This window comes from Acomys minous, assembly GCF_964271855.1.
Source record: "Acomys minous genome assembly, chromosome: 11".
NCBI lineage: Eukaryota > Metazoa > Chordata > Mammalia > Rodentia > Muridae > Acomys > Acomys minous.
The window spans coordinates 69,295,009-69,311,428 of NC_140492.1; the positions used below are offsets into that span (position 1 = coordinate 69,295,009).

The 16,420-nt window shown below is 43.9% G+C and overlaps 1 protein-coding gene across 3 annotated transcripts in view; it reads right to left on the minus strand.

The window, feature by feature from the left end:
• Positions 1-222: 222 nt before the first annotated feature.
• Positions 223-16,420, minus strand: part of SENP2 (SUMO specific peptidase 2) — a 48,345-nt gene continuing 32,147 nt past the window's right edge. For all 3 annotated transcript variants that reach the window (XM_084801747.1, XM_084801749.1, XM_084801748.1), the window contains exons 12-17: positions 15,133-15,264; positions 13,052-13,255; positions 12,482-12,561; positions 7,776-7,860; positions 5,238-5,333; positions 223-1,482 (exon numbers count right to left, since the gene is read on the minus strand). In XM_084801747.1, the coding sequence (XP_084657873.1) occupies positions 1,420-1,482; positions 5,238-5,333; positions 7,776-7,860; positions 12,482-12,561; positions 13,052-13,255; positions 15,133-15,264 (660 nt within the window). In that variant the 3' untranslated portion in view covers positions 223-1,419. The remainder of the gene's footprint in view (positions 1,483-5,237; positions 5,334-7,775; positions 7,861-12,481; positions 12,562-13,051; positions 13,256-15,132; positions 15,265-16,420) is intronic.

A 16,420-nucleotide genomic window follows, 5' to 3' on the forward strand; every position in this document is an offset into this window, starting at 1 on the left:
TCTCGTTGGGGAGAGCTTCCATACCAAGGCCACTTCAAGTCTCAGAGAAAACAGGTTACAGCAAGGTTTCAAGAGCTACCACCTCTGTCCAGCTGCCCAAGGCTTCCCAAGAGCAGATGTGCACATTCGTATCTAACACGTGTGCAGCTTTTCTGATTTTATCTCTTCTTCTCATACCAGAACACGGGAAAAGAGGGAAAATTATCAGCATATACTTCTAGGTTCTGCCAGACAATCTTTTATTACATCATAAAAGCAACACTAGGCACTAGATCCTGTAAAATATGCTCTGACCAACTTTCTGAAATTAAAAATGTATAACTGCATCTGTAAGATTTTTAATGAACAAAAAAGTTAAATACAAACTTTCATATGCAAAATAGATGACTGTAAAACAGGCAACCTCAGAGCCAAGTACTAAATCTCTCTCCAGAGGCTCAGTGGGACTGGAGTAGGGCATGCTAGTGAGCCAAGAACTTAAGTTCAGCTTGCTATATATATATATATAATATATATATTAAAAAAACTCTGAGGAAAAATAGGCTTAAATTGAGGAGTATCTTCTGAAACAGACAGCTCAGGCCAGCCCTTTACCATTGTGAGGTTCATACTCAACCAGACCTAAGATGAAACATTTATGGTCATAGTTACTTTGAATCCAGTTTTGAGAGGAAGCCAGGGTTCTTCAGTTCTAGAAAAGAAAGTCTCTAAGATGAGCGTGTGCTGTTCTGAGATGCACAGACCGAGCTCCTTGGCATTTCCATCAACTGTGCCATGCCACAGCATCAGACCCTCTCAGAGGCAGCCAGATCCCTACAGCACAGCATCATCATTTCTTCTGGCATTTTCAAGCCTCAAGAGAGAGCCTTAACTCCACGTCGGCAGCTCCTCCTCCCGCATTAGAGAAGCTGGGAACACCGCTGTTCTCCCCTGCAGCAGGGGGTAGCAGTTGGATTAACATTCTTTTCAGAAATAAATAGTTCAAACAAATTCTTTATAGTTAATTATAAAAGAGCAGTGAGGAAAGGGCACTGCCCAATGTTTGCAAATGAGTGAGTGAATGAATACACTTCAACAAATATACAGACAAAAAAAGGATTCATAGAACAAATCTTGCATTTCCCACATTCATATGGAAATAACTTTAGAACAAAACAAAAAACCCATTAATTAGCATTTGTTCTTGTGTGTGGTGAACAGTCCAGGGCTCTGAGCAGGCACAGCCTTACGAACAGGGTTGTAAGCTGGCCCCCCACACCTCAAGTCAGGGCCACTGTGGAGAGGCCTTCATGCACTCAATAGCTCAGTACCTGTGAGCGAACAGAAATGATCTGGGGACTTTTGAACCCACAACGCATGAGGTATATGGAAACATCCATGAAAGAACCACCAGCAGCTAGAGGCCCAGGTGGGGCATCGTCACAGCAACTGCTGATGAAGGATTTCCCACACCATCTTCTTCCGGAAGAGAGGCATCTGGTGCTGAAAAGAATCACAAACAGCAGTGTTACACACTTCTGTGCACAGTACGACAGCCTCCAGGTGCCACCATGTAAATAAAATAGGACGTACACGGACTACATCAGCCCGACCATTTTACGTCATACATATACGTTTCTGAAGCACAATGGGATTTATTTTTAGCCAAGGAGGCCTTCTTCCTGAGTTCCTGATCTTCCTGCCTACACCTCCATCCAGTCCTGTGATTACAGGAATGTGTGACCATGTCTGACAAAGAGTCATGCTAAACGGATTAAGATGGCTGTGGCCACACACTCTCTCCTTGCTCAGTCTGGTTACACATGCCACACACCTAGTCTAGATGCATAACTAGTGAGTGAGTATTCTACATGAGCATATGCACTTATTATATGTCAAGAAAAACCAAAGCTGGATACAGAATCATCCTACAGGACAATGATAAAAAGGAGAGAAAAAAAATGGCATCAAAACAGGCATGTCCAAGCAGCGGCACAATAGGAAACTTTTCTACCCTCTAAATGAATATAATAAAAAAAGTTTGCTTTTATATTTAAATAGTGACCTTAGGGCATGAAGGTACTGCTTGATTGTAGAGGTCTTATTTACTATTTATGAGGTTCTAGTTTCAATTTAAATGACCTTTATTTTTAAAAGTGAAAAAAAAAAGATATCTACAATCTTATCTCTGTTCTACCACAATCAATTATGTTCCAAAAGTTGCTTATCTCCATGAAATCTCATAATCACTCGAAGACAAATCAACTCCTTGCTATTTATTTTTAGCTAGCCATGGTGATACACAGCACCTATGTATGATCCAGCACTGTGGAAAAGATAGGAAGATCATGAGTTGGAGGCTAGGCTGGGCTCCCCAGTGTCCCTGCATCAATAAAACAAAAATAGTAACAAAATAAACTCAGAGAGTAGTGTAAGGAGGGGAGAGACACATGATTTCACTCTCCATCACTGGTATGGTTTCAGAGCAACGGAACACAAAACCACTAAAACCATGAGTCAGAAGTCCCCATGTTTTGACAAAACTTGAAGTTCCAGCCAGGCAGTGGCAGCACACACCTTTAATTCTGGCACTTGGGAGGCAGAGGCAGGCAGATCTCTGAGTTGGAGGATAGCCAGGGCTATACAGAGAAACCCTGAAAAAAAAATCAAAAGAAAAAAAAAATAAAGTTCCTACTGTTGGCCTATTCATGGTACATTGTTCTAATAGGTGGATCTGTTTCTGTATTATAAACTACTGAGTTTGCAGAGGATATGTGTGGCAAAAATTTTAATTAAAAAACAATTCTTCTTTAGACAAGGTCTCATTATGAAGTGCTCAGACACTCTGGTCTCTGCCTCCCTAGTGCTGAGATCAGAAAAGACATGCACCACCACACCCAGCCTTAATACATGATTTTTAAGTTAAATAGTTGAAGACATCCAAGGGCTCAGTGGTCTGTGTGCAGTGGTGCACACTTGTAATCATAGCAATCAGGAGACAGAGGCAGGATCAGAAGTACCAAGGTCATCCTTGGCTACATAGTGACTTCCAGGCTCACCTGTGCTATAGGAGACCCTGTCCCTCTCAAAAAATAAAAATAAAACCATGCCGGGTGTGGTAGAACATGCCTGTAATCCCAGCACTTGGGAGGCAGAGGCAGGCGGATCACTGTGAGTTCCTGGCCAGTCTGGTCTACAAAGTGAGTCTAGGACAGCCAAGGCTACACAGAGAAACCCTGTCTCAAAAACCAAACAAGGGCAGGCATTCTAGTGGGCGCAGCTAGTGGGTTGGCTGCGGAGGGGGGGATGCATAGAGTTTGCTGCTCCCACCTACTCCCTCCACGTAGCTCCACCCCTCTGCTCACTGGGGGCTTCAAGCGGAACTGTCCCTGTGGAGAGGCTGGGGGGCGGGGGCAGCAGACACTCATCATGGGCAGTCAACGCTGTAGTGGCAGGGGCACTTCTCCAGCAATGGAGACTTAACCCCCAAGGGTGAAGGAGAGTCACCATCCTTGAAGGGAACAGATGAGGCAGCCGAGGCTACTAGTGATGCCATAGAGCCAGCGCCCCCTAGCCAGGAAGCTGAGGCCAAGGGGGAGGCCGCCCACAGAAGAAATTCCCTTTCAAGAAGCCTTTCAAATTGGGCAGCCTGCCCTTCAAGAGAAATCTGGAAGGAGGGTGGGGGTGATTCCTTCGCTTCCTCACCAACAGAGGAAGAGCAGGCACAGGGGGAAGTCAGGGCCTGCAGAGGTGAGGGTACTGGCCAAGCAGCCACCCCTGAGAGCCAAGAGCCCCAGGCTGCAGAGCTATCCACCTCCTCCCCTGATGGGCAAGTGCTGAGCAGACCAAGTAGCTGGGTGGGGGCAGGTGGGTGATCTCTAAGCTGCAAAAACTGTGCTGTCCTTGTGAGGTCACTGCCTGGACCTGGTGCTCTGGCTGCCTTTCTGTGCCCAGCAAGGAAGGGGCTTGTTGCCCCCTCCCAGCCACGTTCTCTTTCTCCCTCCTGTGGATTCTTCCATCAGCCATTTGGTCCTACTCTTAAGGCCAGTTGAAGATGGTTCCTAGCGGTTTAGGTCAGTGATATGAGCTGCTCCTGTCCCTACCTTCTTCCCAGGCCCCACCCCTGCAGAAGGCAATGGCTGGCTTTCCTCCAAATTCTTTTCCAAGTACGTTTTGTTTATCCTACTTCCCAGACCCCAAGTGTCCAGCCTTTCCCTTGCTGAGTTCTTAGTCTCTTGTGCTGTGCCTAGAGGCACCTGGGGAGAACACTGCCCCTGCCTGGGTTTTATAAATGTCTTACTCGAGTTCAAACCTCTAGCTTGCGGATTAACCATGCCTCTGACTTGATAAGTATTAGGCTTTGGACAGGAGAGAGGTCTGTAATGTGAACCAACTTCTTGTCTTTTTTCCCCTCTCTCATTGTTGTAAATAACATTCTAATGGCCAAACCCTGGATTTGAACTTTTTTTTCCTAACTGCTAAAACCATTCTCTGCTATTTGGATTTACTGAAACATTTGGAAAAGGAATAAATGTTGTCCTGCTTGAAAAGAGAATAGAAAAACCAACGAAAAACAAAAAACAACAACACACCCCCAAAACCAACCAACCAAACACAAAACAAAACCCAGTAATTCCATTTATTTCTAGTAAAACTGCTGGGACTAACCAAGAGTGAGTGCTTTCTTTGAGACTGGAACGCTATGAATTCAGCAGGGGAGCCCAGTTTACTGCATGTTCCTTCAAAGCATTTCATCTTACTACTCAGTAAACAGTTTGTTTGGCAGACAAGAGCTATCAGACAGAGGTTTGTGGATGAGAAATATTCTTAATTGGGCTAACTCTGGCTTAAAAAGGTAAGAATACACTATCAAGCAGAAATGTAAAAGTTTTCCATCTATCTGAGTTTCCTCTCAAGTACAACATCTTGCGGAAAGGAAACACTGTTCCTTCAAGCGTCCATCTTAACGACAAGCCCCAGCTTCCCCTTGCTGTGTCTGTTCTCACATGACAGTAACGCCCATGAACCAATCAAAAATGAAGTTCAAGAACAAGCAAATTATCCCCCTGGTCATCCAAGACTGGACAAGCCTGAGAACACATGTGATGACAGAGGACGTACGCCACCGCGCCTGGCAAAACTGGGGCCTTAGTCAAGGTTCTTAGTCACTGTACTGTCTGTCACAGAGCCTGAAGAAGTGAGCCACACACTGGCACAGAGTAGTAACAAGCAGTACACGAGAAGCAGCCTGGACTTACCTGAGTAAATGTGATAGGTTTGTCCCTAGAAATATAATCTGCATATTTACAAGTAAACATTCCACAATCACTCCCATTCAACTGTTGAGGAATCTCCTAAAACAAACAGAAAGGAGAAAGAGGTAAAATATCATTACATATGCATTCCTGAGTCTCTTTCTAAATATCACTGTGGAAAAAACAGAATGACAAAGGTTGATAAATCTGGTGTTGCACAAACACAGATGCACACAAACACAATCACTCTTATTCTTTGTGGTATGAAAATCATAGTTGTGATACAGTGTATGAGACCCTACAAAACCATTTCACAGAAGAAAAGTAAAGCAAGTGAGAGCTGTACTAAAAACCAAAACCCACCACACATGATGAGAGGTGGGGAAAGAACCACACTTGATTTATTACGGGAATACTAGTGACTCTTCATGTGGGACTCGGGACCCCTAACAGAGGGGGTGGGGCTGTCCCTGACTCTGTGTGCTGCCTGCTTTTGTGACTCTTTCCCCTACTGGGCTGCCTCAATAGGACAAGATGCGCCTAGTTTTATGGCAAGTTGATGAGCCAAGGCTGGTTGATATCCATGGAAGGCTTCCCTTTTTCTGAAGGGAAAGGGAGGAGTGGATGGGGTGGGGGCTGGGAGGAGGGGTGGGGGAAACTGTTGTCAGATGTTAAGTAAGTAAGTAAATTAATTTAAAAAAGAATAGGAGTGACAATTTCAGTAATATAACCTTTTTAATACTGCAGAGGTTACATGCTCTTAACAACCAGGACAATTGCCCACTGCTAAGATCTGGACAGTTTCAAGTGAGCTGAGGAAACCACCAGAGAGGTTTTAACCAACTAAGATCATGCCTTGAGTGGTCAGTCCTGTCCTGAGGCAGAAAAACACCCAGCACCATGCAGCCCAAATCATCAGAGGATAACTCCCTATGGAGTAAGCTGTGTGCCAGGCCTGTATCAGCCCAGTCTTGGCCAGCCTTGCACACTTTGGCTATCAGATATAGGGGTACAGGAGGGCAAGGGAGGCCACTGAGTAACAGCTTCCCTTTGGTTCCCAAATGCAGTTACAATTGGAAAAGGAAAGTGGGTACATGCCCACCACACATTCATATGCTGGGGGGGTGGGGGGGGCTAACACAGCGTCCCCAAGGCTGGTGCACTTAAAACAAGAGAAGTACAGATTCTCCCTGGCAACTCAAGACAGAGTTTCTCTGTGTAGCCTTGACTGTCCTAGACTCACTTTGTAGACCAGGCTGGCCTCGAACTCACAGCGATCAGCCTGCCTCTGCCTCCCGAGTGCTGGGATTAAAGGCGTGCGCCACCATGCTCGGTGAGGAGAAGTACAGATTCTAATCTACAAAGCCAAGGCATCTGCTTTCTCTAGTACATCTTCTGCCTCAAAACTATCTCCTAAAAGAATCTGTACCTTGGAAAATTTCAGGGCTTTACTTTCAAATTACTCAATAGTAACAAAAATGTGTTTGGATGAGGAGAACTAAGCTGCCATATTAAAGCTACAGCTAAAACCAAATTCATATGGCTTAAAGGGAAGTAACTTAGACTCCTGCATAAATTAGACTGCTGCATTTCAAACACTAAAATGAGGTTCCAGTCAGGTGACGTACAACACATTCACAATTAGCATATGTAGCTTTGATGGTCCATGACGGAAGACCTAAATAAAGAAAGGCCAGATAAGTTGTGGACAAGGACTTTGAGCTCTCGTTAGCTTCAAACAAGAAAAGTAGCTTCTTAGAATGGTTACTTGGGTTTGTTTTTCCTCCCAAACCTATGCGAGATATGCTAGGGTATTTGTAAGGATTTGACTTGATGTGACTGCAGCCATCTTGAATGGTGAGCCTAACTGAACCTGAGTTAAACCTGGTCAGCTTTCCTCACAGTTTCCTAACATGGTATGGCACATAAAGCCATCAGAGTGGTATGTATTGGAGCTGTAGGATCAGACTTTGACACTGTGGATACACAGAATGTACCTTTAGCCTCTGATATCAGCTTTAGAAAAACCAGATAATTATGGGTTAGATCAGGTCACTTGTATTGTGACCCAACCTTCTGAGCAGTCACAGGTAGCCACCTTGTGCCCTGCTGCTATCCACATGGATCATAGGATCATAGGCTGCATCCTTGGTCACAGCAGGTCTGCCTGCCTTTGGTCTCAAAGTACCTGGGGCCCAATTTCAGACCTGAGACAGGGTTTTCCCAAAACAGCTTATATTTGAAGCAAGATAAAAGACAAGAAGCAACTATCTTGGTTATATTGATGGCTATAGGTTCAGAAATAGGCCACTTAATAAATATAAACCTTATAGTTTTTGAACCCTAGACTCAATCTTTAGTGTTACACACACTTTCTCTCTCTCTCTCTCTCTCTCTCTCTCTCTCTCTCTCTCTCTCTCTCTCTCTCTCTCTCCCCCCCCCCCCAGGAAAATGTGTGCTTATAGAATGAGTGAAGTAAGAGAGCAAAGGAAGGTGTCCAGGTATCTGAGCATGTGCAATAAATAGACAAGCATCACTTACGTGTGGCTTCAGGCTGCAATGGGTCCACTCTAAGAGATTGAGATCTGTATTTCTTTTGGTCTTACTTTCATCCTGTAAATACTCACTATAGAAAACAACAACAAAGAATGAATGTATCAATGAAAGCCCATGAGACCCCCCACTGGGATGAAAAAGGACTTTGTAATAATTTAGCAGGAGTGTCATTCTCAAATCTGCATCTATTTGCTTTTTAGAAGTGTAAAGAATTTTTTTCCTCAAAGTCCATCTGCTACTTAATCCTAGGCCACCTTACTTCCCTCCCACTGGCCTGATGGACTAAGATCTGAATACCCTCTGCATTACCTTTGGTTGTTTATCCTCTAACAGTTACTGAAATCTAAGGGGCCAGAAAAAAGGCCAGCATGACAACACACAGTGGTTGCTGTCCTAGTTACTGTCCTCGCAGGGGGTAACAGAGAGCTCACTCACACTAGGCAACTGGAGCGCCCAGGCTGAGGCCTTTCTTCTGAACTACACATTCAATACAAACAGCCAAGAACAAAAGCCCCTATTTGCAGAAGCTATGGTTTTATACATAAGACCCTAAAGACTCTACCAGAAAACTTTCAGAATGATAAGCACTTCCAGTGGCAGGATACAAAAGCAACACACAAAAATCCTTAGCCTTCCTATATATCCATAAAAAGGATACTGAAATTCTGGAAGAAATCCAATTTGTAATAACCTCAAAACGGAAAAGAATCTTGGAATAAATAAGCCTAAATAAGGATATGAAACATCTCTAAAATGAAAATATCAAAAAACTCAAGTAAGACACTAGAAGATGGAAAGCATGCTTAAGAATTTGAAGAACCGCCGGGTGCACGCCTTTAATCCCAGCACTCAGGAGGCAGAGGCAGGCTGATCGCTGTGAGTTCGAGGCCAGCCTGGTCTACAAAGCCTGTCTAGGACAGCCAAGGTTATACAGAGAAACCCTGTCTCAAAAATACCAAAATAATAAATAAATAAATAAATTGAAGAACCAATATTGGAAAAATGGTATCTTACAAAACCCAGTATAGAGTCACTGCTGAGCAATCTCAACTTACACTCCAGTGACATTCTTCACAGAAACAGAAAAGCAATCTGCAAGTTCATATGCAGATACAGAGACCCTGGAGAGTCAAAGCACGCTAAGCAAAAAGAAACCTGCCAGACTTATCACCACGCCTGACCTGAAGTTATACTATAGATCCATGTTTTTAAAAAACCACCGCGGGACTGATGTACAAACAGACTCAGTGACTGAATGGATACACAAGACCATGCAACAGAGAATAGATAGCATCTTCAACAAATGATGCTGGGGAAACTGCGCAAATCTGCACAAACACAAAGCAAAACCTTTGTATTTCTCACCCTGAACTAAATCAACTCCATGGATGAAATCTAGGACCTCAACCTAAGACCAGAAACTCTGAAAGTGCTAGGGGAGAAAGGAGGACACTGCAAGAAACAGGCACCCAGTCACAGCGGCTGTGGTAAGAACACAGATGACGACACATGCTGCTGTGGATATACGGAAAGAAGGCCTAGCCCATTGCTGGTGGAAAGGGAAATCCGCGTACCAGGTGGAGGTGAGAGTGGAGGCTTTCTAAACTGCTAAAAGTAGAACCTCCATGTGACCCAGCTACACCCCGCCTGGCCCAGGCCCTAAGGGCTCTGCATCCTCCTAAGAGAAGCCTGCACGTTCGCGGTCGCCATTCTTCTCTTCTCAATAGGCAGGAAATGGAATGAGTCCAGAGATCCATAAACTGACAATGACAACCACTGTCTGGCCTTTTTCACATGTGCATACTAGCTTTTAATTTCTAGAACTATCTGTTCGTTTGGAATTACTTGTAGAGTTGAGGAAACTTGAGAGGGTCTAAGAGAAGAGCAGAGGCTATGAAGAGCGACACGGGGGGGGGGGGGGTCACAGGGGAGAGTCGGTCGGCACCGGGTACAACCAACATAAATTATTTCCTTGTGTAAAATTATCAAAGAATAAAAGATATCCTATTTTAAAAAACCCTATCATTATCAACAACAAACTAATTCACGGTATTATTTGCTTTTCCTCACTTCAAATGAAGAAACAAAGTGGATTGGACTAGAAATTCAACGTGGTCATGAAAGACAAAGGCTAGATATTTGTTTTGTTTTTGTTTTTAAGACATGGTCTCATTCTGTTGACAAGGCTAGCCTCGAACTCAAGAGATCTCTCAGCCTCCCAAGTACTGCGATTAAAGGCCTAGACCACACACACACATACACAGAGATCATATTATAGATGGTTGTGAGGCACCATGTGGTTGCTGGGAATTGAACTCAGGACCTCTGGAAGAGCAGCCAGTGCTTTTTTTTTTTTTTTTTTTAAAGGTGTTTTGAAACAGGGTTTCTCTGTGTATCCCTAGCTGTCCTGGACTCACTCTGTAGATGAGGCTGGCCTCAAACTCACAGCAATCCACCTGTCTCTTGCCTCCCAAGTGCTGGGATTAAAGGTATGGGTCACCATGCCCGGCCCCACGCTGCTTTTTTATAGAAGCCAGGACCACCAGCCCAGGGATGGCACCACCCACAATAGACTGGGCCCTCCCCTATCAATCACTAATTAGGAAAACGCTCTACTGGCTTGCCTGCAGCCCAATCTCATGGAGGCGTTTTCTAACTATGGTTTCTTCCTCTCAGATGACTTTAGCGTGTGTAAGTAGACATAACCAGCACACTGACCTTACTGATGTACTTTAAACATACAACCATCAGCACAAAGAACAAGCGGCCTTACTTTTAAGGGAGGTTTCTAGCAACTACGAATAGAGTTCCCCTTCTCCAAGGTTTTACTTTCTGTAGTTTCAATGATCTCAGTCCAAAAACAGAAAATGGAAATTCTAGGAATAAGCATTTCTTAAGTTTTGTGTTTGTTTTTTTGAGACAGGGTTTCTCTGTGTAATCCTGGCTATCTTGGACTTGCTTTGTAGACCAGGCTGGCCTTGAACTCACAGAAATCCACCTGCCTCTGCCTCCTAAGTGCTGGGATTAAAGGCGTGCACCACCATTGCCCAGCGTGCATTTCTCAAGTTTTACACTGAACACTGTTCTAAGCAGCATGAAGAGAACCTGGTACCATCTGCTTTATGCAGAACATTCATAACATACACTCCTGTGCTTTGAAAGCATGAGGCACAACATGGTGTGGGGCTATGGGATAACAATGGCAACAGCAGAAGGGTTTTGAATATTCAATAGCCAGAATCCAATGTGATGACACAGTGTACACTATGAACTGCTGAGGTGTTTGAGCAGCAGTGGGCCTGCTGTATCGGCAGTACTGGGGCTTCATGTAGCCTTGGTTCTCAATCTGCAGCATGTGTGCTCTGCACAGCATGTGCCGTCATACCACCAAGATCAGGCACCTTACCTTAAGCCACAGACTACTGTACCTAAGAACTGCAGTCTTTTGTTTTGTTCTTCTTTTTTACTGTACAGTTTTCTGCTCCACAGAAACAAATGTCTAATTATAGAAAACAGATCTTTACTATTTTCCTCAGCATAAAAGTATCAAATGAATATATCTCTGGATTGTATTATGTTAGGATGTCTGATTTTAAAAAATGCTATTTGGTAGCTGGGCGTGGTGGTGCACACCTTTAATCCCAGCACTCGGGGAGGCAGAGGCAGGCAGATTGCTGAGTTCGAGGCCAGCCTGGTCTACAAAGCAAGTCCAGGACAGCCAAGGATACACAGAGAAACCCTGTCTCAAAAAACAAAAACAAAAACAAAAAACAAACAAACAAAAAAAGCTATTTGGGGTTAGCAAGATGGTTCAGCTAGTAAAGGTGCTTGCTGCCAACCCTGACTACTTAAGTTCAATTCCGAGGACCCACTTTTTATTAGAAAATGTTTGGGCAGGAGAGATGGCTCACAGATTAAGAGCACTGACTACTCTTCCAGAGGTCTTGAGTTCAATTCCCAGCAACCACATGGTGGCTCACAACCATCTATAATGTGATCTAATGTCCTCTTCTGTCATGCAAGCAGAGCACTGTATACATAATAAATAAAATTTTAAAAAATGTTTGACTGTACACTGTCCTGTATGCCTATGTACATAAGGACACCCAGACATTCCTCAGGTGAAAAAGGAAGTTGGGATATTTAAGAAGCCCTGCTCGATACCACCCAGCTATACTTAGTTGCTGTTGTGTCTGTCAGACCTACTACTTGCGTCCAAATATCAATTATTTTACTTAATAATGTCCCCCAAAAGGCAAAAATAATGCAAAGGAGGTTCCAGAAACACACAGAAAGACAGATTAGCTTTCATACTACAGATACATCACAGTCCAGAGTTTGGTTCTGCAATGGCTGCAGACGTTTACCTGGAATATACAATGGGGACCATTGTATTTGGAATACTTGCCTGTACAAACCATATGCTTTATTTAAAAAAAAAAAAAAAGTCCCCAGTTCTATGAAATGAGCCCCACTACCAGAAAACACAGTGACACAAGTTGGCATCAGGGTTACAGGCCAAGACTCTTGGACTAACAGTTTTTTAGAATACCCAGATTACCAATTCCAGGAAAATCTAATTCCAGTCAGGATTGCTTCACAGCTACACATGATGACAGCCACCCAGAGCTTCCTAAGAGTAAACACAAGAGAGGCTGTCCAACAGAACAGTCAGATCAAACTTTACTTACAGAAGAACCTCACAGATCCTGTGGCCTTTTTGTCCCATAGAATCCAGATATTTAAGACACTTTTTTCTTAGGTCCATCACCTATAATGTGAAAGGGCAAAACTTAGACAGACATCTGTTTTGCTGTTTGATTTTACTGAGACAAGGTGTCACTATGTAGCCCAGCCTAGCCTTGAACTCCAGATCTTCCTCCCTCAGCCTCCTATGTAGTGGGACCACAGGCATGTGTTACCACACTGTGGCAGAAACACTGTAAACACTAAGAGTGGTGAAAGCTCTCCCTCAGGGCATTCCTCTAGCTTTGGAAGCCGAACAACCAATACTTTCCCAAGTGATAGCAGCCTTTGTTGTTGAGGTAAGCCGTCTACACTAGGGCTACAACTAGCAATAGAAACCCTTTCTTCGCATGTGGAAGGTTCAGGCACTGATCCCCAAGACAAGAAAGGAGGAGAGAAAGGAAAGACAGGGACAGAGGAAAGGGAGAAGGGAGGAGGCGAGGTGAGGAGGTCAAGGAGAGGCAAGGAGGTGAGGGAGGGGGAAGAGAGGAGGAGCAACAACCCTCTCAGCTCACCACCAGGCTCCAATGCACCTTCCGATGAATGGGTACCAGAACGAGTTCTTGTTCGAAGAGGTTCACCCCTTTGGTCCACCGTTTCACTGCTTGGTAACCCCCGGACTTTAGTTTAGGGTAGAAGAATGTACTGAATGCATGAAGTGCTGGATAGCCTTGCTTTCTACTCCTTTCCACTAACAGATTCATATAAAAATTAATGACCTGTAAAATATCCAAAGATTAAAATTTGGAATATGGAAAATACATTACAAAATTAAATTCCTACTTAAATCAGAAAGTGAGATGCTTAGGGAGAGGATAGTCCATGCAAGAAGTCAGAGAATAAGTGCTCAGTACAAGTGAGCAGAGAAGGGTGACGGCTCTGGACTGAGCTCCAGAGTACTTGCCAGGTACATGAAAGACTTTGGATTCAATTACTAGGACTAAACCACCTCCCTAAATGAAAATCAGCAAGTCATGTGACTATAATTTTTAAGCACATGGATAATATTCCTATGCAATAATGAAAAGGCATATGCAGCTGTTAGCTATACCATTACATCCAAAATATACTTCTCAGAAGGAGAAATGCCAAAATATTTATGGAACTTTTTGAACAATAATTTCTTCCAACTTTTTCAAATATAGAGTCTTTTTCAAAAGTTTTATAATAAGCATATTTACATTTACAAATGACAGTATTTTCATGTAACTAGGCTTATGACACAGGGAGACAGAGCATATGGGAGAAAATTCAAGGGCAAAGCAGTTGTTTAAAGGCTAACTGAAAAAGTATTAAAACACTAAGCCAGTTTTTGCTAGTTTTGTACTGATACACATAACAAATTGAGTAACTTTTTATAGTTAGCATTTGCTATGGCTTGAACACACATCAATGAAATCCTCTTTAAGACTTCTTTTAATTATGTGTATATATGTGGCTATATGAACATTAAGTGCAGGTTCCTGTGGAGGCCAGAGACGTAAGATCCTCTGGAGCTGGAGTTATAGCTCTTAAGCCTAAAGATGTGGGGTGCTGGGAACCAAGCAAAGATCATCTGAAGAGCATCACTTCTTTTGTCCTTCCTCCAAAATATGTATGCAGGAATCTAATATTCAGTATGACAGGCAATGACTGGCTCATGAGCGCCCCCCCTCCCACCCATGGATGAGACTAGTATTAAAAGAAACTGAAGAGAGTGAGTGCCCAGTCCCCTTTCCTTCCCCTGCGTGAGGGCTCAGCACCACTCCCCATCACTGTACCAACAGGAGATGGGAGCTGTAGGTACCAAGACCAGGTTCTGTAGTCGTCAGAGCTGTGGGGTTGGGGGAAGGGAAAGGGAACAGGGTCTCACTATGTAGCCCTGGCGGGCCTGGAACTCACAATGCAGACCAGGCTGGCGTCCACCAAGAGTGCTACTGGTATTAAAGCATGAGCATCATATCCACACCAGTTTATTTTCTTTCTTTTCTTTGGTTTTTCAAGACAGGGTTTCTCTGTGTAACCCTGGCTGTCCTGGACTCGCTTTGTAGACCAGGTTGGACTTGAACTCACAGATCTATCTGCCTCTGCCTCCCCAGTGCCTACAAATTTTTAACATGTTTTTGCTTTAAAAATTACTAGCCAGGTGATGCATAACTCAGGGGAGAATGCTTGCACAAGATCTTAGATTCACTTTCTGGCCTGGAAAAACAACAACAGAACAAACTAACAAAGGACACGTGGGGTGAGAGGAAAGCCTATAGCCCCTTATTCAAGAGAATGAGGTGAGGCAGAGGATCACAACAGAGTTCAAGGCCTGTCTCAGCTATGTAAGATAGACCACCTCAGACAATTTAGTGGAAACTTGTCTCAGAAATACAAAGCTACAAGGGGGAAAGAGTGGAGGATATAGCTCAGTGTGGAACACTTGCTTGACTAACATGGCAGGCCCTTGGCTCAATCCCTGGCACTTAAAAAAAAAGGGGGGGGGCAGCAACACTTAAAAAAAGGGGGGCAGCAAAACAGAAATTGCAGTTGCTTTCCCACCCTTTATAAGTGGGTAGACGTCACCGTGAGTACAGACAGAAGGCGACACAGCAGGAGGCGAGGCACTGACCTCATCGTTGAGCCAGTGATAGTTCTTTAAGGTCTGGATATCTCCACGAGTAATTCGCAGTTTGAAAGCACTGCTCAGGATCTCGTCGGGTGGCCCATGGCCCAGGGCATTGCTGATCTCCTTTTCCATGTCCTGAATTAGAAGATGCTTCTTTAGCACAGACCCACTACCAGGCACCAACGGCCTCAGACTGAAACAAAGCCTGTCATCTCAGCAACACCCGAGATCTTTGAGAAAAACACTATTCAAGACATACAAAACTGCAATGTAAAAACATCCAAATTTACAACTATAAAACAGTCTAAATAAGTTGGACAGGGAGCTGGGCGTGGTGGCGCGCGCCTTTAATCCCAGCACTCGGGAGGCAGAGGCGGGCGGATCGCTGAGAGTTTGAGGCCAGCCTGGTCTACAAAGTGAGTCCAGGACAGCCAAGGCTACATGGAGAAACCCTGTCTCGAAAAACCAAAAATAAATAAATAAATAAATAAGTTGGACAGTGGTGGTGCACACCTTTAATCTCAACACTCAGAGGCAGAGGCAGAAAGACCTGAGTTCTAGGCCAGCCTGGTCTACAGAGAAAATTCCAGGACAGCCAGGGCTACACAGAGAAATCCTGTCTCAAAAAACCAAAACCAAGGGCAAAGCCAACCAAACCAAACCAACCAAACAAACAAACAAAAACAAAACAAAACAAAAAAAAAACCCCAAAACCAAACCAGTCTTAATAACAGCTATCTCTTTGAATTATTTTAATGAATTAGGAAGTCAAATGTTTATGTATCCTATGAACCCAATCAAAGTTATTTCCATTATTGTTTTTCCTTTGCACACACAATTTTGTTACTTTAGGGCTTGATCTGGCTACCTCTGTCACAGCTAGCTCTGATGTTTATCTTCACAAAAGAATCAAAGGTAGGCAGTATCTCCATTTGGTTGCCCTGTGGGTAAATCTGTGAGGCTTGTCTTAATTAAGCCAGTTGATGTAGAGCTGGGTACAACAGGCAAAGTAAGTGGTCACGCATCTATTTGCTCTCTTTGCTGTTGACTGTGGGTGTGATATGGCTTGCTGGAGTAGGGGAGCTCACACCCTGGAAATGTGAGCAAAACCAACTCTTTCCCCTAAGATACTTTGTGTTGGGCTATGTTATCATGGCAGTAAAGATGATGCTACAAGAACTTCACCTGCATTTCAGTTAGCGGTAGAGAGATCTACGTTAAGTAAGACCCCTGCACACACACCAGGATTACATGGAAGAAGAATCAGTATGAGGAATCCCCTTGAAAATAA